This window comes from Cynocephalus volans, chromosome 10, assembly GCF_027409185.1.
Source record: "Cynocephalus volans isolate mCynVol1 chromosome 10, mCynVol1.pri, whole genome shotgun sequence".
NCBI classification, from domain to species: domain Eukaryota; kingdom Metazoa; phylum Chordata; class Mammalia; order Dermoptera; family Cynocephalidae; genus Cynocephalus; species Cynocephalus volans.
The window spans coordinates 4,397,940-4,420,260 of NC_084469.1; the positions used below are offsets into that span (position 1 = coordinate 4,397,940).

At 37.5% G+C, this 22,321-nt stretch overlaps 1 protein-coding gene across 3 annotated transcripts; it reads left to right on the forward strand.

Moving 5' to 3' along the window:
- The first annotated feature begins 1,021 nt into the window (after positions 1 to 1,021).
- Positions 1,022 to 20,419, forward strand: SMARCE1 (SWI/SNF related, matrix associated, actin dependent regulator of chromatin, subfamily e, member 1). Of its 3 annotated transcripts, none has more exons than XM_063110807.1 (11): positions 1,022 to 1,123; positions 3,041 to 3,092; positions 3,268 to 3,311; positions 6,301 to 6,405; positions 11,442 to 11,522; positions 12,573 to 12,704; positions 12,998 to 13,169; positions 16,239 to 16,411; positions 16,957 to 17,058; positions 17,853 to 18,063; positions 20,148 to 20,419. In XM_063110807.1, the coding sequence occupies exons 2-11, from the start codon at positions 3,086 to 3,088 to the stop codon at positions 20,354 to 20,356; spliced, it is 1,236 nt and encodes a 411-aa protein (XP_062966877.1). In that variant the 5' UTR covers positions 1,022 to 1,123; positions 3,041 to 3,085; the 3' UTR covers positions 20,357 to 20,419. The 3 variants fall into 3 exon arrangements, with proteins under 3 accessions (XP_062966877.1, XP_062966878.1, XP_062966879.1); XM_063110808.1 differs by having other exon boundaries at positions 20,128 to 20,205; XM_063110809.1 differs by lacking the exon at positions 3,041 to 3,092 and having other exon boundaries at positions 1,087 to 1,123.
- Positions 20,420 to 22,321: the final 1,902 nt, after the last annotated feature.

Here is a 22,321-nt window from a genome sequence, read left to right on the forward strand (position 1 = left end):
CATCTGTTTCTTCTCCCTCCACAGTGGCCCACAATGTCAGCCAGATGTTTATACATCCAAGCAAGGGGCTACTCACTCCATATGCTAAACCAACATACTCGTGATTTAGTGGAACAAGCCCTCGGGCAGACCAGAAAGCTGCCTCAATACACGTTTATGGAACATCTCATAATGGGTTAAGCCCTTAGTAGGCATTGGCTCTACGAAGCTGACCAATGCAGATGACTGAACAAAGCGAACTACCACGGTTTCTATCGAAGAGTCATGCGAGTACAGAGGATTATCAGGGGGGAAGTTCCAAGAGGTTATCGCAAAGAGACACTTGAGCTGGATCTGGAAGGGCAGATGAGCTGAAGCTGAAAGTGGGGACTGTCGTTCCCTGCGGCGGGAACCGGATGAGCCACAGCACCCCGGGCGCTGCCAAGGCACACAACCTGCTGCAAGGGGGTTAAATCTCTGAGCCTGGGCTCAGAATCCCGTGGCGATTACACCCGAAAAGCGCCTGGGAAAACTGCAAAGCTCCGTGTTGCTTTTCGCCAAGGCTAGCACAGGCACGAAGCCCTGAGGGCGCGGGTGAAGACGCCAACGCCGCCGAGTCCTCCACGCCTCCACCCAGCGGAAAGAAAACCCATCCGGGCGCGGGGACGGAGGCAGCCGGAGCCCGGCCCGAGTAGCGCGCGGCCCGCTCGGCCACAGCGGCTCCGCGGCCTCCCCCGGAGTGACTCCCGCCGTCTCCCGGCCCCGCCACAGCGCGGCACCTCCCGCCCCGGCCCCCGTCGCCGCGGTCGCTCTTGCTCCTCCCGGCCGCGAAATCTGGGCCTATCCCGCGGTCGGACCACCTCCGCCCTCTTCGCCGTGACGAATCGGCGCCCGGCTGAGAAAGGGTCCAAATTCGGGGAGTTTTGAGGAATCTACGGGGCCTGAAAAAAATCCCTGACTGTACTAAGCATCACCGCGTCCCCACTAGAAGGTTTATTTTTCTAAAGAGAGTCGGGCGAGGCCCGCGGAGAAACTGACGAGAGTGTGGAAAGTGCGGCTGCGGAAGCTCCGGACGCGAGGGGCGGGGCGTGCGCGGGACAAAGGGAAGCGCAGCCGGAGCTGCGGGCGCGTTTTCAGCCCGCCGGTGAGTGTCTCCAGTGGGCCCGACCGGGTCGGCAGGGTGGCGAGTCGTGGTGTCCCCGCCTGGCTGGACCCCGAGTTCCCAGGGGTTCAGGCGTGGCTGTGGGGCCCGACCTAGGAGCCGGTTGCGGCCTCCTTGAGGCCTAGCGGAGCGCAGGTTGGGAGGGAGTCGCATCTGGAGCCCCTCCTCGGAGCGAGATTGGCCCCTTCTGCTCTCCCCCCGAAATTGGTCAGAGCACCTGTGCATACCCCACTTTGGGGGAGTTGCTAGTAAAGTGCATCTTCTACGACAAACTTAAAGGACGACGTCAGAGGAAGCCCTCGGGGCAAGGCAAGCCTGTGCTCCTCACCCCCAGGAAGGTGGTTTCCCTTTGGTTCAGGCCGCGATCTGAGGACTCACCGTGTGGGGTGGAATGAAGAATGGCAGCTCGGAAACAGTTTGGCCTGGGTTTGAAACCCAGCTCTGGGTGTGTGGCTTTAGGCAAGTTACTTAAACTCTCCGAGACTCCTGTTTTTCATCTGGAAAATGGGGATAGCGGTACAGTATATATCCCGTGGGTAGTTGTACTGTTAAGCGAGATAGTGTAATGTCCTGTCCCATTTAAGGTGTTTATTCAACAAATGCTTATCGAGTATCTATGCCAGGCACCAGGGATGGATCCAGTGTCAAAGTGTATAATCACACTCTTAAGAGTTTATATTTCTAACAAAGGAGAGCAGTGATTTTGAATTATTAACAGTAAGGTGTAAAATGCAGGGAACTTGTGTCAGTTTTTGTCAGGGCTCTCCACAGTAAGGCCTACTGGATGTTGACAGCTTCCTTAATGTGAGCAAGAAGGAAATCTGCGCCAGACTCATAGGTTTCTGCCTGTTCTTTAAGGAAAAAGGGAGAGACCCAAATTGGACCATTGACAAGGTGTTTCTTAACACACCAGAACTCTGTGCTCCAGAGAGTTTCCTTAAAGTGCAAAATAGAAGCAAAAAATTATGTTTGATTCACGTAATATTGGGTGAAAGTACTCTAGTAGTCATAGAAGTCTATTTGCCTTTTTTCTAAAAATGAGTTTTTGTGTCTTTGTACCCCGCTATTTGTGATGTATGTGCACAAGCTCGCATGTGTCTGGTCCCTTTGTGAGCTGGTAATAGTGGGACAGTAATAAATTAGATGGTCCCTGTTTCTAAGCAGCACACGATCTAGCCATATTGACAAGTTTTTTAAAAAGTTATAATAAACATATAATATCATAGATCTATGTAAACTAGATAGGAATTCAGATGAGGGAGCAATTAATTCTGCCCAGGTAATTTATCAAGAAAGCTCCATTGAGGAAATTTTGAAGTGGGCTGTGAAGGATGAATAAGAATTTTTCAGGTAGACTCTCAAGATTTATTTCCAGCCCTTACAAAGTTATTAACTGCTGTAAGAGAATGTGAAACTAATTATCATACAATACCTTTTGCACTGCCTCCAGGAAAGAAATGCTGCCCTATTTTAATAGAAATTGTCATCCCAAAAGCAAGGTAGAGCTGTCAGTATCTGGTAGGCCTTGTTGGGGTGGACTCTGATAATACATCACATTCTATTGTCATTATCTTTTTATCAGTCTGATTAAATGTTTACATGGCATCAGCAAAATGTTTTCCATACAGGAGATGACTCAGTATCATAAGAAAAATACATTTCAAATATCACTCTAAATATCCCCAGTAATTTGTTTTAGCCCTTTAAATTCTGATTAGCCAAATGACCTACAAGAACTAGTAAAATATGCAAAAGCTTGATTACTAGGAGATAATGTAAAGTAATTTTCACTCAGAAATACCTATTAAACTACCCTATTCTTTAGGGAAACATTCTCTTATGCTTGCCGAGTTTTGATTCTCTTTTTATTTTTCCTTTTTTTTTCTTTTTTTTATTTAGTGTCTCAGATTCATTCTTAAGGAACTGAGAACTTAATCTTCCAAAATGTCAAGTAAGTTTCAATTTTTATATTTATCAATCTATGTTAATAAGAGACTAATGCCCTAGCAAGTGGGAATTCCAAAATACTCTCATTTTTTTTCTTCAAAACAGGACCATTGGTAGTTTTGTTGCATAGTATTATATCTCAGTTGTTTACAAGAAGTTATTTATTTTCTTTCAAACAGAAAGACCATCTTATGCCCCACCTCCCACCCCAGCTCCTGCAACAGTAAGTTTTAATTTTCTTGTTAATGTAATAGCCAAGTCTGGCCTTGATACAAAAACCCAGATGTCTTCCAGTGACAGTCACTCAATCATCACAGCAACAGGATGAAAAATTCAGCTAAAAAACAGCACTTCCTACTAAATAAAATAACTCTTTGCATCTTACCTTGAACCAACCCCAACATTTAAAGAAACATACTGTGAAATTCCAACCTCCTGTGCTCAGTTTGTTTTTATTTTTTTTAATGGGAAATAAGTGACAAGTTTAACACTTCTTTCTTGTTAATCTTCACTATTAAGTCTTTAAGTTGATATTGAGTGAATGCTCATTCTGGCATTTTTTTTTTAAACCTAACCTTCAGCTGGTTACATTTTTCTCTACTCTCTTGTCTCTATATAAAATTCTCGTGTTAAATCAAACAAAGCTTCTAGTTTTATAACTACAGTCATTGTAAATCTTTATTTTCAAGCTGTTCAAGTATGGATTTTATTATCTGTGGGTCAGATCTTGCTACTGAATTTTACTCTGCTTTATGCCTTATATTTTATTAGTTTGGGCATTGATATGTTTCAAAGTATCTAAATAATAGTTGTGAACTAATTTTTTCACCCGGCAAGCTCTGGTCCAGCTTGGTCAGCATGTAAAATAATTGTCCAACCCACAAAACAGATTTAACAGTAACTGTTCAGGACTTGTTGAAATGGCTTCCTTGTTGGGTTTTGTTGGTTTTCTTTTCTTTTTAAAAAAAAAAAAAAAACACTGTTAACATGACCATATCCTACAAAATCAGTTTTTTAATAGCTGTTAGCCCTTCCTTCCATACCCTCTTTATCACCTAAATTTCAGGCTAGTCTGCTTTTCACTACTAATTAGGTCCTTGTGAAATTTGGTTTTCTACACTAGATAACTAGTCTTATTTACTAACCCTTAGACGTATGTTTTAGTTATGTGTATCAACAGTTTGTTTTTCCTTAGTGAGATGCTTTTAAAAAGAGATAACTATCATATGTTCTCAGTTCAATTTATGTAATATATAATCTCTAAAGTTATTTCCAATTGATCTTAAAGTCCTGTGCTTGGTTCGTTTTTTTCCTTAAAGAACATTTCTTTTGACCATCTCCATGGCACTCTGCTAGTGGCTATACAGGTGGATTTGAACAATTGAGATTCTCACCTCAAAGAGCTAACAATGTACTTCAGCTTTGGAAATGGTATAAATATAATATTTTAGTTTCAATTTTTTTAAGTTTCCTTACTTATTTTTCTTGCATTATCCCTTCATAATGTTGAACAGTTATTCTCATTGTTTATGCAGCCTTCAAAGATGTCATTTTGACATAAATACTGCCTCCAACAGTGTATAATATCTGAGGACAAACGATTTTTTTGAGATTAAAATATTTCAAAAACCAAGTGTCCCCTTAAGACTTTTCATATGTAGAAAGAGATTTTTTACCTTTCTTTAGTCATATTTCTGTACCATTGTAATTTCACATTAACACACAAAATATAGAAGATAGGAATTAGAACATCCAAGAGAATGGATACTAAATGAATTATTCTCCTTCCTTTTTTTTTCCCATTACTTCTACCACCACCTTTACCACCACTGACATTACCACCACCATATCCACCACCACCACCTAAATGTGCCACGCCAAGTAATATACACTTCTTTTGTGCCTTTGATACTTCATCTGTGTTTTGCCTACTTAATTATGCTTAATTTGCGTCTTCTAACTATGTAGACTAGAAACTGATCAGTCATTCTCTTTTTCCCTAGAGAGTATCAAATGTAATATCTGTTTGAATGTCTTTCTGTGCAGTGGCATGTTTTAGAAAATTGTATTTATTTTGTAACAGCTACAGCTTAGTTGGGGTGTGTTAAGTGTATTTTACATTATTCAGTTCAGGACTGATACTGTTACTTGCATATGAAATTGAAATTACTGTCACTTATATTGATTGGGTTTCATTAGGTAAAATACCCTACTTTTGGTCTCTATTTGCTACATCTTTTTATGCATTATGCTTTGATTCTCATGAACATTGGATGTCGTTGTATTGACCGTGAGGCTACTGCTATATAAGAGCCCATTTGTGATTACATCAACACATAAAAAAAACACAAAAATCAAGAATTCTCTTGCTGCAATGAGCAGCTATTTTGAAGGGTCGAGAGCTATCAGGAAACTAGATGAAAAACGGAAGTTCAACTTTGTCAACTAGAAAAGTAGTTCACATTAAGACCAAATGCAGAAATTATTCATGATTGACCTATGGAAGATGGATCAAAGAAGAGATGGAAGAGAAAGCCTATAAAAGAATGACTGGGTCATAAAGATCAGATAGTACCCCAGAATGAAATTCATGCATTTATTACAAGTCTTTGTTTTGAAATCATGTATGTGACATCCATTGAATTCAGCATATGTTCTCTTCTATTGACAATTACTGACTTCCTGATTTGAGTCTCTTCTCATTTCTCACATTATATAAAATGATTTAAAACTGTCTTTGAAGGCAGATCCATTTCTTGTTTCTGTTTTTCATAGACAAATACATTGGTGGCATCCACATAAATGTCAAATCATGTTTTGTTTTGCATGTAGTGTTTTCTGACTTCCAGTTTATACACTTCAAGCCTTCCTACCTCAAACATCATATATCACTAAGTTGTTATATCATCTATTGACCGTAAAGTAATCCTGAATGTTTGAAACATTTCAGTGTATTGCTTATCTCAGAAAACAAGCCACACACATTCACACAAACACCCCCAGCCCCTGCAGAAAGAGAGAAAGAAAAGAAAAAAAAAAGTCACTTGCAGACTTGGTTTCTCAATGAAAGAAAAAGAACAATTACAACACACCATTGCTTGTTTAAATTCAGGTTGCTTTTGCATGCCATATGCAGATCATTTTTCATTTCTGTGTTTTCCTCGTTTGAGCTCATTTCTCATTCGTGTTTTTGTCTCATTTGTTTCCATCAGCAAATGCCCAGCACACCAGGGTTTGTGGGATACAATCCATACAGTCATCTCGCCTACAACAACTACAGGCTGGGAGGGAACCCGGGCACCAACAGCCGGGTCACGGTAGGAGAATCAACTATTACAGCATCCGGCAAACAACTGGAATTGACCAGAAATGCCTTCAGAGTTAGGTCCTCTTGAATCATAAGCACAGCCATTTTTAAAAACTTTTTTAACCTGGCTTTTTGACTATTTTAAACATTCATTGTACTATCTTACTCTGAAAAAAAAAAAGAGATCTGAATTTGTATATGGAAGAAAAGAAAAATCCATTCTGTTTGGTGGTCAGTAGGGGTAAAGCCTTGAGCACTTAACACTCATACTGTATGTAGACAAACTGAGAATTTCTTATGGTTAAAATATCCTTTTTGAGGTGAAGAATATCTTTTATTTTTCTAAGGTAATTGGCATTTGTCTGAAGGACTCAGTTTCTTAGTAAAGGTTGAGCTTTCAGACCTGGCCTTTTCGGGGCTGGAAAGCTTTTGGCTGGCCTACCAGTTTGAATTGCTACCCATAATTATTTGTCTTTTGGATTTAATAGTTGACTTTCTAACTAAAACTCATTTTTCTCCAGTTAAAATGAGAAAAGATTTTAACGTCACTTCAAAGAATTGCAGAATGAAAGTTGAATGAAATTAATTTGAGGTATCAGACTAGACATGTACAACTAGGTGTGCGTTTCTAATCTGTAGTACGTATAACGGATGTGATTTCTGAAACTTAGGATGTTTCATTTAAATGATCAGCCTATCAGAATTCAAACTTCAAAGTTTTTGTTTTAAAACCATCTTAAACTCCATCCAAGGAAGTTTAGGTACCAAAAGAAAATAACCATAAAAATGATTTACTGAAAATAAAGATAAATCCAAAAGTCAAATACTTACATACATTGGAATGTGGTGTTAGTGAGAATTTGTACAACTCAGAATGGCTGTAAACTTTTTAATACCTGTTTTTCATTTGCTGTATTCATAAATACTTAAGTGCCTTCAATGAGTAACTTCAAAAAAGCCCTCTCACCCTGTAGTCAAGCTAGAGCTGAAAGCTTGTAATTATCAAACTTTATGTCTGTCTTGGTAAGCATATTGCTTAGCTTGATAGATTTTGTTTGTCTAAATTTTCCATTGTTTCTGCATAATTTGTACTTCATAAGCATATCAAGTTTTATGTGCCATGCATATTTCATGGTATCTGAAAAGAATTCTGACAAACTTTGTGTATGTATGCATTTCACAATGCATACAATTTTTATGTGTATCAGTACATGTTTTTCCCTGCCCTACATGTGTTGTTTCACAAGTGTAGTGAATGGCAAGGTTATCAAATGGTAAAGAACATTTTCATTTAAACAACAAGCAGAATCAATTTTGGATCATTCATGTTAATGCAGAAGTTTATTTAAGGGCAGTGAACAAGAAAATGATTACTTTTAATAGCTCTATACAGTCAGCTCTTGATTATCTATATTAATGGAATAGAAATGGTAACTATAATATTAGAATAACTTGATTTTTGGTTTCTGTAAGCATTTTGCTCTTAACATGGATATAGTTGTTGGGATTCTCTGTTTTGAAAGTGAGACCATTCAGTGGAGACTCACTAGGAAAAGGAAAGTGTACTCACTACCTCTGGGCCTTGGTCAGTCATCTGTCTCACCCCGTTCCTTCTTGGCAAATGTGAGAACCCAGCATTTGGAGTGGACACTCCCTCTGGGAAGATTAGGAGAGTTGTTGGGCATGGAAAATTTGGTGTTTTGGTTCTTTGTGGTTGTTTTCTTTGTATTTTTGTATTATTGTCATCTTAACAGCAGATTAAAGTATAATTAAACTGTTGTGTGAAGGGATTAGAAAATGTGGAGGTTTTACACTACCTTTTTTATATGAGTTGACTTCAGAAAGTTCGTGGAAGGATTCACATTATCTCAATTTCATTTTTTCACGAACTTTTTGAAGTACCCTCATATATCTAATTTAAGCCGTATTAGGATTTAGTAGCTCTGATTTTGACCATTATCAAAGCATTTTAATTTTAAGACGACCCCAGTTATGCATTACTTTGGGGGGAAGGGCTCCTATTTGGTATTGTATGCCAAGTGCCTTAGGCAGTCAGTGATTTGAAAGAATGATTCTGTGAAGTCCTGTGAAATATCTTCCTGTAGACTGTGCAGAACATTGGATTTCCCTGATGACTCCAGTCCACTTGGACAGTTTCAGGCAATAAACACTTCATATAGCATGTTGAGACCTTTTGGCATCTTATGATAGCTATGAAATGGAATTCCTAGTCATTTCTTCATTCAGACAATGATAAGCATTCTCTTAAGTACAGATATGAAAACGGATTGAGACAAATGTTAAAAACACTGTATTTCTGTACATTAATGGAAATTCTGTCCTAGAAGAAAACCCTTAAATAAGACCCTAACAGAGAAACTGCCGAGAATTGGGAAAGAAACAACAACAAAAAACTCTGAGTAGCCAAGATAAATTCCTCAAAATCATGGACTTTATTCATAGGAGATTTCCTAGGACCTTACTCTTATGTAAGCACAGTTACTTGTTTTCCCAACTCATTGCAAATTGGAAGCAGAAAATTGGAAAGAGGGAGTAATGCTGCTAGAGGTGGGTTTCCTGATAGCAACAAGGAAAGAAACAGATCAAAAAAGGAACCGCACTCCAAAATCGTAACCCCTGGGCTATTTATTTAGTAACAAAGCCAGCAAGTTTTTCATACTTCTAACAGAAGGTTACACTACAGCAAAGCAGTGGTTGTTTCTAATTGACTCTTACTGAGAAAATTTTAAAGTGTGTTCAGTGAAAAAAACTTTTCAAGGGCAAAGAAATGTTTTAAGACATTGTAGAACAATGTCTGTCTGAGATGTTAAATAAATTGGAGGTGTATAATGATATAAATCTTTATTATCCTGAACACCAGCTGGAATTTAACTTTGTAATTGTTTGGGGGTATATTTTGGTGGTTTTTTGGCTTTTTTGTATTTGTAAATTGACTGGTCAATGTAATGAAATTTGGCCTCAATGTATAGGTGACTCGTGTACCTTTTGGGAAAAAGGAGGGGGAAATAAGCAAATTCATTAATGTTATAAAAAGCAATTCTTTGAAAAATATCAAAGAGCAAATGTTACTATACTTTGTTTTTAAAGTGTTTTAATTCATACTTAAAGCTTGAAATCATAGGCATTTTAAAATTCTTTAACCTCTTTAATTTTTTAAAAAATTAACAGTGGTTTACCACCTTCAGTTATGGGCACAATTCTAACTTTATTTGTAACCCACTTCATGGAATTCTGAAGGTTTATGTTGGATACGAGTTGGAAATGCTCTTTAATAACTTGATATGTGAAGAAGCAGACTTGTGTGTGTCCTTTTCCCTGAATCCATGACATAAGGTTAGCCTTACAGAAATTCCTCTTCCCCTTGAAAGATCTCCTACAAACCTTAATGTAGATCTCCCTGTATGTGCTGCTCATATCACCATCATTGACAGTTTCCCATGGCTCATCTCACTCCATTGCCCACTGCTGGCTAAAAACAGGGTCTGTCTGCATGGGCACCAGCATGGAAGGAGCAGAAAGAGAGGATACTAATTCAGAGGTGAAATGCTTTCTAACAACTTGGTATATGAAGAAGTAGAGTTATTAAAAAGTATATAAGGAAGGAGGGAGACCCTAGTAGGAAAAGGAAGCATTTCTTGATCACAGTGGAAAGGGGCGCAAACATGCTAATAATTCCTGACACTTTAATGAAAAGTAAGGATATGATTGGGACCCCAGCCCAGAATGGAGGAGTGTCCTTGGGGTTTTATCACAGTAGCAACAGAAGAGGAAGAGAACAAAATGTCACTTTAGTTTTCTCATAAGGATTTGCCAATACCTGCCTTTTGATAGAGTAAAGCCAGCACCTCTTCCTCCCACCACCCACAGCCTGGCAAAGAGAGTCAATATCAGGGGTCTCCCAGAAATTTTGAAGTTAAGTATGATTCAGCCATGATTTTTCTTATTCTGGGTCCTTAATCAAATGCAGTCATATATGTTAAGAGGAGACTAAAAAGTTCAGAAATAGGCACTCTTGGATTAGCATTATCTGGAGCATCCACCAGAAGCTGTTCGGTATCTCTCACCTAGGTCTTAGCCCATAAAAACAACCAGTCATCTTTCTCTTTGCTTCCTTTTTTATTTTTTCTCTCGCCCACTTTTTTCTTTACCTTTTTAAAAAATATTTTTCAGTTTCTCCTTCGCCTCCTTTTCTTCTGTCTTTTCCTAAACATCCCATTTTTCCTTTTCCTCTTATGTCTTTCCCACAAAACCAGAAATGTTTAATGCAATGGGGCTTCATGATATAAGACCTCAAAATAACATAATCAGGCCCCATGTCTGCCTGTTCTCTGTTACTGGTAAACTTGTTTGCTCCTACACTATGATTAAGACTAAGAAAGATGTGGCTAGTTTACACTTCTTGATCCCCTCTATAAGAAAACTACGAGGTACAGACAGAGAACCTTGAGGGAAATCAAATCTAGTCATGGCAAAGGATGTAAGGTTTGGTTTTTCTTTTTTTGTTTTTGAACCTGTGATATAGTTTTTCTGTTATTGTTTATGTGGGTGCGCATTTCGATAGAGGTACAAAGTCCCCTCTGTAGACAGTGTGAGTGTGGTAAGTGCTAAAGGTTCAGATTCTGCGGCAGATAATCAAGTGTTGACTGTATGTGTAATGGTAATTGAGCAAAATAAAAGGGTGCCAGGTAATGTCCTAAATGTCAGACGTTTGATATATAACCATATATTTTCAGTGTATGGATTATTACGTAATATTTTATTTGTTCTTTCAGCCAGGTTGTAAGAGCAGTGGCACTAAACTGCTAAGTAAAACATTTTTAAAATTATGTGCTTAAAGTCATTTTCTTTTGATATGAACATTTCTGAATTTGCAGTGATAGCTATTTTCAGTGGAGAAAATATAAGAATCTTGTATCCATGGACGAGTAGAAGAAAGGCGCATTAGAATTTTTTAAGGGACTCTCTTTTCAGTTTGCTGGTGAACTCCTTGCAATTGAATAATCAATGTATTTAACTCTTTTGTAGGCATCCTCTGGTATTACGATTCCAAAACCCCCAAAGCCACCAGATAAGCCGCTGATGCCCTACATGAGGTACAGCAGAAAGGTAGGCGCCCAGGAACTGGAAAGGAGTGAGGGCTGCCATCTTTGCTTCTTTGCTTCTTTGCTTTACATCCAATTTCAGATCGGCTTAGCCAGCTTTTCTATGCATATTCAGAGGAAAGGATAAGAAATTGTAGTTCTTAAAGAGATTAGTTCTGATTTCAAAATTCCAGAACTAAAATCCGACAAGAGGAACATGATTAAATACAAGGCCTCTTCAAAAAGTTAGTGGAAAAATAGAATTAAAAGATAATACAAATCTTTCCATGAACTTTTTGAAGTACCCTCATTAATTGTTAAAATCCTTAAGATAGACTATTCTGTGGCCATTAAAGTAATACCTTTTTGGGCAATATTTAATGACGTGGAAAGAGTGCAAAGTGAAAAAATATCTATAAAACTACATATATTAATATCTTTTATAAAAATAGTAAAAACCACGTATTAGTTTGAAGGGGGAAAAAGCCTGGAAGACAAAGTTATCTCTAAGCAGAAAGCTTATGGTAATTTTTATTGTCTTTACACGTCCTTGAATTTTCCAATTTTTTGGTGATGAACCTACATTACTCCTAAAATAAAAAAATATAGTCAGTATCTTTATTAAAGGGAAGTGCATGTTAACCTCTATCTAGAACTGTTAAATTTTTGGTCGTAATTATTATATACGTATTTGACAAAATGATGTATTGTATTCTGCAAATTAACCACTTTCCTTCTAAATTCATGTGAACTTTTAGAGATATAGACTTATTGAGTTAACTCATCTTAAGTGTCTACAGTGATTGGAGATATTCTTGGCCTATTAAATTTGGAAGTATTTAGGAGTGAAGTGACATGATACCTAAGATCTACCTTAAAATAATGCAGCAAGTTAAAGATGAAAAGAGATTCGGCCTGTCATTGATAATTGTTGAAGCAGGCTGATGAGTAATAGGAATTTGACACTGTTCTCTCTGCTTTTGTTTATGTTTAAAAGTTTCCATTTTAAAAAGTGTTTTTAAAGGTCTGTATATTTAGGCATCAATAATGAAATTGCACCTGTTTCCTTTTTAAGGTCTGGGACCAAGTAAAGGCTTCCAACCCTGACCTAAAGTTGTGGGAGATTGGCAAGATTATTGGTGGCATGTGGCGAGATCTCACTGATGAAGAGAAACAAGAATATTTAAATGAATACGAAGCAGAAAAGGTAGGGTGGGGCTGCAGGAGGATGGATACAATGTAAAGTGCATAAACACTGGCTTATTATTTGTAAAAGAAACATAAGATTTGATCAGAAAGCTGAGGCTGCACTAAGGGTCTTTCTGTCTGAGTCAAGTCACTTAGTTTCTCTAGGCCTCATTTTCCTTGTTTGTAAAAAGGAGATAACCATCACAATACCCTGCTTACATCATATCTTTTGATGTTCAAATGAGATAATATAGGTGTGCATTATTATCTGTAAAGTGTTAATTATAAAACTGAAAAACATTTGAATTTCAGATAGAGTACAATGAATCTATGAAGGCCTATCATAATTCCCCCGCATACCTTGCTTACATAAATGCAAAAAGCCGTGCAGAAGCTGCTTTAGAGGAAGAAAGTCGACAGAGACAGTCTCGCATGGAGAAAGGAGAACCTTACATGAGCATTCAGCCTGCTGAAGATCCAGATGGTAAGAAAATTTTGAAACTGTGGTTTTGTTTATGCTTTCTCTCAGAATTAAAATATGAGAAATCTCTTTAAGTTTTTATTTCTTAAATAGAAAGTGAAGCATAATTTAAGTGCCATTTCAATATCTTGATTATTTTGAGTATGATTTATGTGAATTTCCCTAAGAAAAAGAATTGCACTTTTCATGGCAGACAATAGTGAAAACTATTTATTCTTTGTCAAAATCCTTGTTCTGGGCCGAGCCCATGGCGCACTCGGGAGAGTGCGGCGCTGGGAGCGCGGCGACGCTCCCACCGCGGGTTCGGATCCTATATAGGAATGGCCGGTGCACTCACTGGCTGAGTGCCGGTCACGAAAAAGACAAAAAAAAAAAAAAAAAAAATCCTTGTTCTCAAAATCATGAAGGGTTTTTGAGTCACAATCGGGATTTTGCCTCAATTGCTTTTAAGAAGCTAATTGCCTTCTAGTAATATTGTTTTCTTATTGTTTCCCTAAATTTGTCGAATTCAAGACTCTTAAGGGAGAAAGTTAATGAGTGGGTAGAAGCATTATGAAATTTCCTTTCTAGTTAATTCAGAAATCCAACAAGAATTTATAGTTATAGCTCATGAGACCACTCTTGAGGTCATACCGATACAAATTTAATACATACACACACACATAAATGGCAGAGCTTCCTAATTGCCATTCCATGAATAGTTTGCATGTGTGCAGATTGCACTCCTCTTCCTCTGCACTGAGGCAGGGTCTGAGGCTGCACGGAGCCCCAGAGATAGCCACCTCCAGCTATGAGCACACACATCTGTATGTCTAGCGTGCCATATAAATATTATTTTCTCTTTGTGCTTCTGTGATGCAGAAAAGATTGGACACTCTACCTACAAGTGACAGAAACGTCACGAAAATAATTTAAGATCCCATTTTAAAGTAACAGTTACAAAGAGGAAGCTTTTAAGAGCTTTAAAGAAGAGACCAATGAGGGAGGAAACAATAATACCACCTAAAGAATTAATTGATACTCTTAAAAGGGAAAAACAAAAATGGTTTTTCAAAAGAATGAACTGGGATATTGACAATGTTCTCATAAATACAGATAATAAAATATAATAATATAGAGAAGAATATGTAATGGAAGACATATTGCAAGTTAGGCAGAATCAACAATGCTAAAGACACATCAGCATACACAGACCTTAATTACTCAGATGGGGTGATTAGTGCAAGAGAAACATACAGAACTAAGAAACAAGAAGAAGATCCAGTCTTCAAACAATTGGGAGGGTGGGGGTCAGTACAAGAGGAAACAGGCTAGCATCATATAGGCTACAAGTAGGAAATAGTTAAAGTTTTCATTAAGTGAAAGATAACAGCATGAACATTGAGGACTGAAAAGATTCACTTAGGAACAGTCTCAAACTGCTTTTAAGTAGGTAAGATCTTAATGCTGCTAGTAAGAATAGACAGGCAATAATAAAGATGCCACATAAGAATGACTTTAGACTTGGACTTTATCCCTTAGAGCTGAGTAGAAAGAGGAAGACTGAGGAGGTAGAAATGCACATTAAAACCAAGAGAAGGGTGGCATAAGTACAGTAGCTGCTACCTTCTTTAAGAGGACTGTCTAAAGATCTACAGGACATACACAGTTATCCACAGAAGACAGTGAAGGCCTTTTTAAATGAGAGACTATGAGATGAATAGCTGGTGGATTAGATAATAACTAGAAAAAATATACCCCCCCATATCCCATCCTCCCACAAAAAAAATCAGACAACTAAAGTGCTACAAGGAAGGACAAGTCCAAATTGCTAAGACATTATTTCCCCTACCAGTGAAAAGAAAGCAAAAAATAACAACAAAAAAAGATAACTTAGATGGAGGTAGTGCAGTTGGACCATATATATAACCTTACATGTGAAAAACCCTTCCTGAAAAAGCAAAAAGGTTACAGAGTTTTAAAACTCTGTCTTATCCCAATAGTTTTAATTTCACAATTATGTATCCTAAAGAAATTAGTCAAAAGGAAACAAAGGTTTTTTTTTAACTTTTTACAAAAACAAGAGTTTGTAGCTGTGATGTTTATGATAATTAGAGTTTTAGGAACTACTTAATTGCCAAATAATTAAGGAGGTGCTAAACTATGAGAGCAGCACAGTGTGGGCCTCTGCAGCAGGGTTTCCTAAACTGTCCCTTCACCTCTGGGGGGACACTAAGGTGATTAGGTGGCTCAGAGAGGAACTTTTGTTTTAATGTGAGAAAACATTCTCTTTTTTTTCAATTAATGGTACAGGTTGTTAGCAGATACGTGGAAAATTGTGAAGGTGATAAAGCAAAGGCTGAGATTAAGGAAACACTTGCATTGCTATTAAAAATAAGCAAGTAAATCAGACCCATATTATATGTATGTGAACTTGAGTAGTACCATTACATACTGACAGCAACTGTATAGGTGTACAAATTGACAAAAATTAAAAGTAAATTTGGAATCAGATATTTTTTTTCCCCATAAAATTACTTCAGGGCTTTAATGGTTCTTTAATAAAGTGTAAATGCTGGTGCGGGAAAATGAATATTGCTAGAGATAAGTTTTTCTCTGCAGTGATAAGTTGATTTTACAAATGGGCATTGTCATTTAATTTTTAAATGCTGTTGTGACAAAGACACCACCCAGTTCATATGTTGTTCATCAGTTAAATGCCTTAAATTACTACCAAGGGAGTGAAACATTCAGCAAAATTTCAATTACTGTCATCATGTGCAGCCTTTTTGTTGGTTCCAAAGCCAAAAGAGATATGGTTACAGCCCATTAGCATTTCAGCCAAATCCTTCTCAGACATACATTATCATTTAAAGACTGTGAGAAAAACTAATACCTTGGCCAGTGAACACATTTGTGTCCTCCGTATGGTTTTTATCAAGTGACTGCCCCAGTACTCCCATGAGGGTGGTCAGGCCCACTCGTTAGGCCAGCAAGGGCCATATTTCCTTCATAATTAAATGTTAACACTGTTACACTCTCCTGTTTATGGCTACTGGTGACCTAATTTCCAGGACGTCTTGTTCGTTCCAGATTATGATGATGGCTTTTCAATGAAGCATACTGCCACCGCCCGTTTCCAGAGAAACCACCGCCTCATCAGTGAAATCCTTAGTGAGAGTGTGGTGCCAGACGTTCGGTCAGTTGTCACAACAGCTAGAATGCAGGTTCTCAAACGACAGGTCCAGTCCTTAATGGTTCATCAGGTAAAGGCACAGAACATTTGTTACAATAAAATGGGCCTGTGCCGTAAATTCCAGATAACATGATTCTTACACCATGCGTAAATATACCTGTTAAATATTTCAGTCTAACCTATTCCAGATTTGGGGAAGAGGTTTAAGGGAGTGGACCTTTCCCAGAGGTTTAATAAGTTTGTCATTACGAACTGTAACATACAACCTTATAATGGAAGGTATATCCATTAAGAAATACGTGTGAACTCAAGAATTTTGAGGCACCCTATCAACCTACGGCTTTACTAAGTATTTTTTTTCCAAAGAAATTACTTATGCCTGAAACAGTGTTCTCTAACCTTTACTTATTAATCAGTCATTCCTCTGTGCTTCATTTTGTATTTTTAAAATCTTACCTGAACTTGTGATATAAGTAATTCAAATTAAAAATTCAAAACATTATTTGTCACGCTGTTCGAAAGTGTGGACCATTAAAAAATGAGACATATTCTGTTTGATATTTACTTTAGAGAAAATAATTAACTAATTATAAAGCTTGATCATATGTCTTACAGCGAAAACTAGAAGCTGAACTTCTTCAAATAGAGGAACGGCACCAGGAAAAGAAGAGGAAATTCCTGGAAAGCACAGATTCATTTAACAATGAACTTAAAAGGGTATCCATTTAATGTGTTATTTATACTTTTATCACTGTGCCTTTTACTTTTTTTTCTCATTCTTCTTTCCAAAGTAATGTTTTTACTAAATGTTGTTCACCTTGAAGTAGGGTTAACTTCACTATATAACCTGTAAGATCTTTGCTTTATAAAATATTTCCATTTTCTGGCAAAGTTGTAATAAATTTGAAATATCATATAGTACACACATAAGTACTAGGCCTGTACAGCCTTCTTATGTTCTAATTTAAACTCCATGCAGTCATTAATTATTTTCATATTGGGGGATTTTTTTCTTTTTTTTTTTTTTTTGTCTTTTTCGTGACCGGCACTCAGCCAGTGAGTGCACCGGCCATCCCTATATAGGATCTGAACCCGCGGCGGGAGCATCGCTGCGCTCCCAGCGCGGCACTCTCCCAAGTGCACCACGGGCTCGGCCCTTGGGGGGATTTTTTCTAATCCTCATTAGATGTAGTTCACAGTCTGTGCTTTGTATTAAAACAGGTAAATCTAGTATTTGGTAGCACTAAATATAAAATGGAAGCTTTATGTATAATCCAGTACTTTCAGTATTGCTTCTCCAACCACTCTTATATTTGATGTTATACAGCTGCTAGAGCAACTTTCCTCTCCTATGGACACAAGAGTTTCAGCATAGACCTAGAACCATGTTTTTTTCTCCCATGAATATATATAATTCATAGGCAAGAAAACCCACTTTTGAAACAATATCTCTGGTTCAAAGATTATTAAAAAGAAACATTACTAAGAGAATTTAATTTTTTCCTGACTAGTTGTGCGGTCTGAAGGTAGAAGTGGATATGGAGAAAATTGCAGCCGAAATTGCACAGGCAGAGGAGCAAGCCCGCAAAAGACAGGAGGAAAGAGAAAAGGAGGTGGTAGAGCAAGCTGAGCGCAGTCAGAGCAGCATCGTTCCTGAGGAAGAGCAAGCGGCACACAAAGCTGAGGAAAAGAAAGATGACGAAAGCATTCCCATGGAGACAGGTACCCACCAGCGACACCAAAGAGAATGTCGAGGCTTTTTACAATTGTCTTTAGTTTTGATTTTTCTTTCTAAATGCTTTTCAGAAGTCACTCTATTAATCTTTCCTTTTGAATTATTTTCCATGTGACCTACCCAATTCTTTCCAAATCTTAATCTCAATAGTAGATTTACTTAAGATGTTGGTATCAGTACAAAATAACAGTGGTCCATCTCCAGTCTTGCTGTTTGAGGTCTTGCTTATGTGCCCAGATTGATTCATGTCATTTTCTGGCTTGAGAATATAAAGTAGAAAGGTACAGTGGTTAAGGATACTGGCGCTAGAGTCAGACAGACCTAATACTGCTTTACTACTTGCTAGCACTGACTTTGGATAAGTTATTTAATCTCAGTTTCCTCATTTGTAAGTATTCTAGGACCTGCCTCTGAGATTGAGTCCAGTACTGGATTTAACATGGTATTGACACTCAATATTTTAAACTTTATTGTTAATATTATTTAAACAAGATGCAGTTATTGCTCTTAAGATGATCATCTTTGGTGTCCTAGGCACCAAAGCATTCAGCAGAGTGAAACCTGCAAGCCAGATCCTGCTGCCACCTGTTTTTGTAAATAAGGTTTTACTGGAGCACGACTACACCTGTCTGCTAACATTCCGTCCGTGGCAGCTTTTGGGCTGCAACAATGTAGTTGAGTATTTGCAACAGACTGCCTGGACCACAAAACCTAAGATATTTAGTCTAACCCTTTACAGTCGAAGATTGCCAACCCCATCCTAGAAGGACTTACTTCTAGGTATACTGATTTTCCTGATTAAAAGCATCCCTCAAAGTAAAAAATAACATGTAAAAGTTACATAAAGTACTGTTTAAATTGATTATTACTTTAAATGTTGAGATCACCTTCTTTTCTGGCACTATTTTGGTCCTGCCTAGTACGTTACATAAACAGGACTAAGCTAAAGGTAATTATGGGAAACACAAGCAAAGTCTTCCTGGCCCATTGGTGCAAGAAGTGGGAGGGACAATATCATAGTTTGTACTCAGATGATAACCTCTGATTGTCATACTTCTTACTCAGATGACAACCATCTAGAAAATATTTAATGGAATGTATCTTCACCAAATATTTGTACAGAATTTAATTCAGCAAATTAATATTTAAGATAGTTGGATTTTAAGTTTTATTATCTGAGCCTCTTTCTGTTTTGTATGAACGTGTTTTTATCTTAACAAAGTTGGAGCACGAGCATGTTTGTGGTTAAAGCAAGAGCTTGAAAATTAGAATATAGTTTTTTGCTCATTTTGCAACTAGACAGAACACTCAGTCCTTTGTCTCTGTTTTGTCACCGATGCGTGGGACATGTCTTATTCTTAAGGCCTGTCACTCTTTACTCATATTCCATCCTTTCAGCTTAAGGGGAAAAAAACTGAAGAAAATCATTTGAGACAGAGTAAAAACCTCATGCTCTTAATTTCTTGCAGGAAATGGCCTCACATGACTTTATTAAAGTATCTAAAATATCAACCTTATATTATTTCCATACCTGCTTTCTCCTCATTTAATCCAAAACACTTCAGAACAGCACTGTCTAAGAGAAATAAAATGAAAGTCACATGTCACTTTAAATTTTCTACTAGTGACTAGTGACATTTTTTCAATCAAGCAAAACAAGTGAAATTAATTTTAATAATGTAATTTTTTAACCCAGTATACTCCAAATAATATGATTTCAAAGTGTAATTAACATTTTTTTAATTATGAACTTTTTTACATGCTTTTCTTCATACTGTGCCTTTTAGTGCATATTTTATATGTATGGCACATCTCAATTTGGAAGCTAAATTTTCATCAGAACTATTTGATCTGTATTTAGATTTCATAAATTTATGGCTAAAAATAGATTTTCATACCCTAAATTGTTCCAAACATGCTGAAAAATTCCTCAGTCACTTTGGCTCATTTCAAGTGCTTAATTGCCACACATGGCTAGTGGCTACAGAATTGGGCAGCACAGCTCTATACTGTCAACATAATTAGAGTAATTTTTGTTTTGGAACTGACAGTGACAAATGTGTGATTACAGAGGAGACACACCTTGAAGAAACTACGGAGAGCCAACAAAATGGTGAAGAAGGCACGTCTACTCCCGAGGACAAGGAGAGTGGGCAGGAGGGGGCCGACAGTATGGCAGAGGAAGGAACGAGTGATAGCAACACTGGCTCCGAGAGTAACAGTGCCACCGTGGAGGAGCCACCAACAGACCCCATACCGGAAGACGAGAAGAGAGAATAAATATTGCCTTGTTTTATGTGTTCTGAATACTTTTTTAAATGAAAAAATGTTTTTTGGTTTTAATGGTGTTATGTGGTTTGTGTATTAATATTTTTCTTGTCCATATCACACCACCAAAGGCTTTTGGGCCATTTAGCACCATGAACCTAATGGCACAGTCAGTCACCTTTCTACGCCTGGTAAAGTGGCTCTTTTCCTTGGATCTTGTTTCTAGCCCTCAACGGCTGAAAGCCTCAGAATTTAGATTAAGTGAGAAAACACCCACCACTTTTAGAGAATTATCCTTTGATGCTGCAGAATCTACTCTTACCAATGCCTTCCTACAGCTCACTTGGGTGCTTACCAAAGCCATAGCTTTAAGCCTTTTAAACCTCCCCATCAACAGCTTCCTGAAAGTCCCCTCTCTTGTTTACTTTTGTAAAGAGTAGCTTCTTGAAAACATAATCATGTATGAGTATGTATTTGTTTACTTACCCTTTTTTATTTTTAATCAATGTCAGATATCAAGAGTTGTGTTAAGGAGTTGGGTGTAGCTTGCAACTAACTACACTTGGTTCTTACTGATCCAGAAATGGTCTCCATAGTTAAAAGTAGTTACTAGGTTATGAAATAGTCATTGAAATGAACACAGCACATATACATTATCTATACTGCTTTTTGTTATAATTAGTATTGTGTATGTTCTGGTAAACTCATCCTTATTGTACAGGAAAAAAAAAATTACTTTTTTTACCAGGTTTCCCAAAGACAGAATAGATCACAAAGCTTAAGGAATTGAATATTCCGTGTATTCGACTAGATAACTTCAAAATGATTAGCCCATTCCAGAAGCCAAACAGCTGGAATTAAGTTCATTCACTTGAAATTATTTTACAATAATCAAAACATTCAAAACCTCAAGGCTCAGGATCCCATAGATCAGAGCCTACCTTTTTGATAAACTCTTAGTAAAGTCTTGGAGACTAGAAGTAAGATAGTTTGTGACACGTAAGCTTCCCAAAAACTAGAATAGATTTTTACTGAATAGTGGTATATCTGATGGTATATGTTTCTTAAAGGTCCAAATGTAATAAAAAAAGAAGAAAAACAAAGGGTCTCAGTGTTTTTAATGCACTAAACGTTTATATGCAAGACAAACATACAATTTTGTTTCTATGGTGTAATACAGTATGGAATGGCTACTCATAGCCATTATAAATTTGCATACTCAGGCCCCTTGTGTCACCCAACTATGTCTGTAAACTGCTGCATAGTAAGTTCACTTGTACAAGACACTTATGAAAATCAGTTTCCTTATAGTCATGTCACATATGGTGGGTTAATCTTTGACTCCAAAAGTAAAGGGAATACATTCCTGAATTAACATGAGGAATATAAAGAAACCTATGGCATTTAAATTATCTTTTAAAAAACATGGCTAAATAATAAATGTAAGCTCTGTTCTTACGTGAGGACAACTCTGTACTGGCATGACTTAATTTACAGTGAATTCACTGCTGTTGAGCTCACGACACATCAGTGACTATGTATGACTCCACTCTGTTCAGCCTCCTGAGAGGATGGGAGGAAGCTTGATGTTGGGTGGAAACAACTCTTGACATCAGTTTTTCTGAATAATACGTGGAAACTTTCTCCTATTATTTTGTAAGTCAAAGAACTAATTTTTCAAATATCTGTTTCTGGGTGGTGAGCATTGTGGGGCTAAGAACTTTGACCATCTCATCCCCCTCTTTGATACATTTTAATTGGGCAGAGAAGTTATTACATAATATGAGTGGAAAACAGTTCCAGTGCAAGATACTGGGTTATGTACTTATGGTATCAAAAAGTCTCTAAGAGAATGGACGTGTTTCCTTTGCTAAGCTGGAGATGGCAGTGGGAAAACAAGTCTATCTATCTAGACCAAGCCTGCCCACTCAACAGTGGCAATTGGCTGAAGAGCAAATTAAGTCATAAGGAATTTGA

Bases quoted from the DNA above. Each gene is read 5' to 3' on its own strand.
- SMARCE1 (XM_063110807.1), top strand. The intron at 3,312-6,300 runs GTAAGTTTTAAT...TGTTTCCATCAG, and splicing joins CCACCCCAGCTCCTGCAACA to CAAATGCCCAGCACACCAGG. The intron at 12,705-12,997 runs GTAGGGTGGGGC...TTTGAATTTCAG, and splicing joins ATGAATACGAAGCAGAAAAG to ATAGAGTACAATGAATCTAT.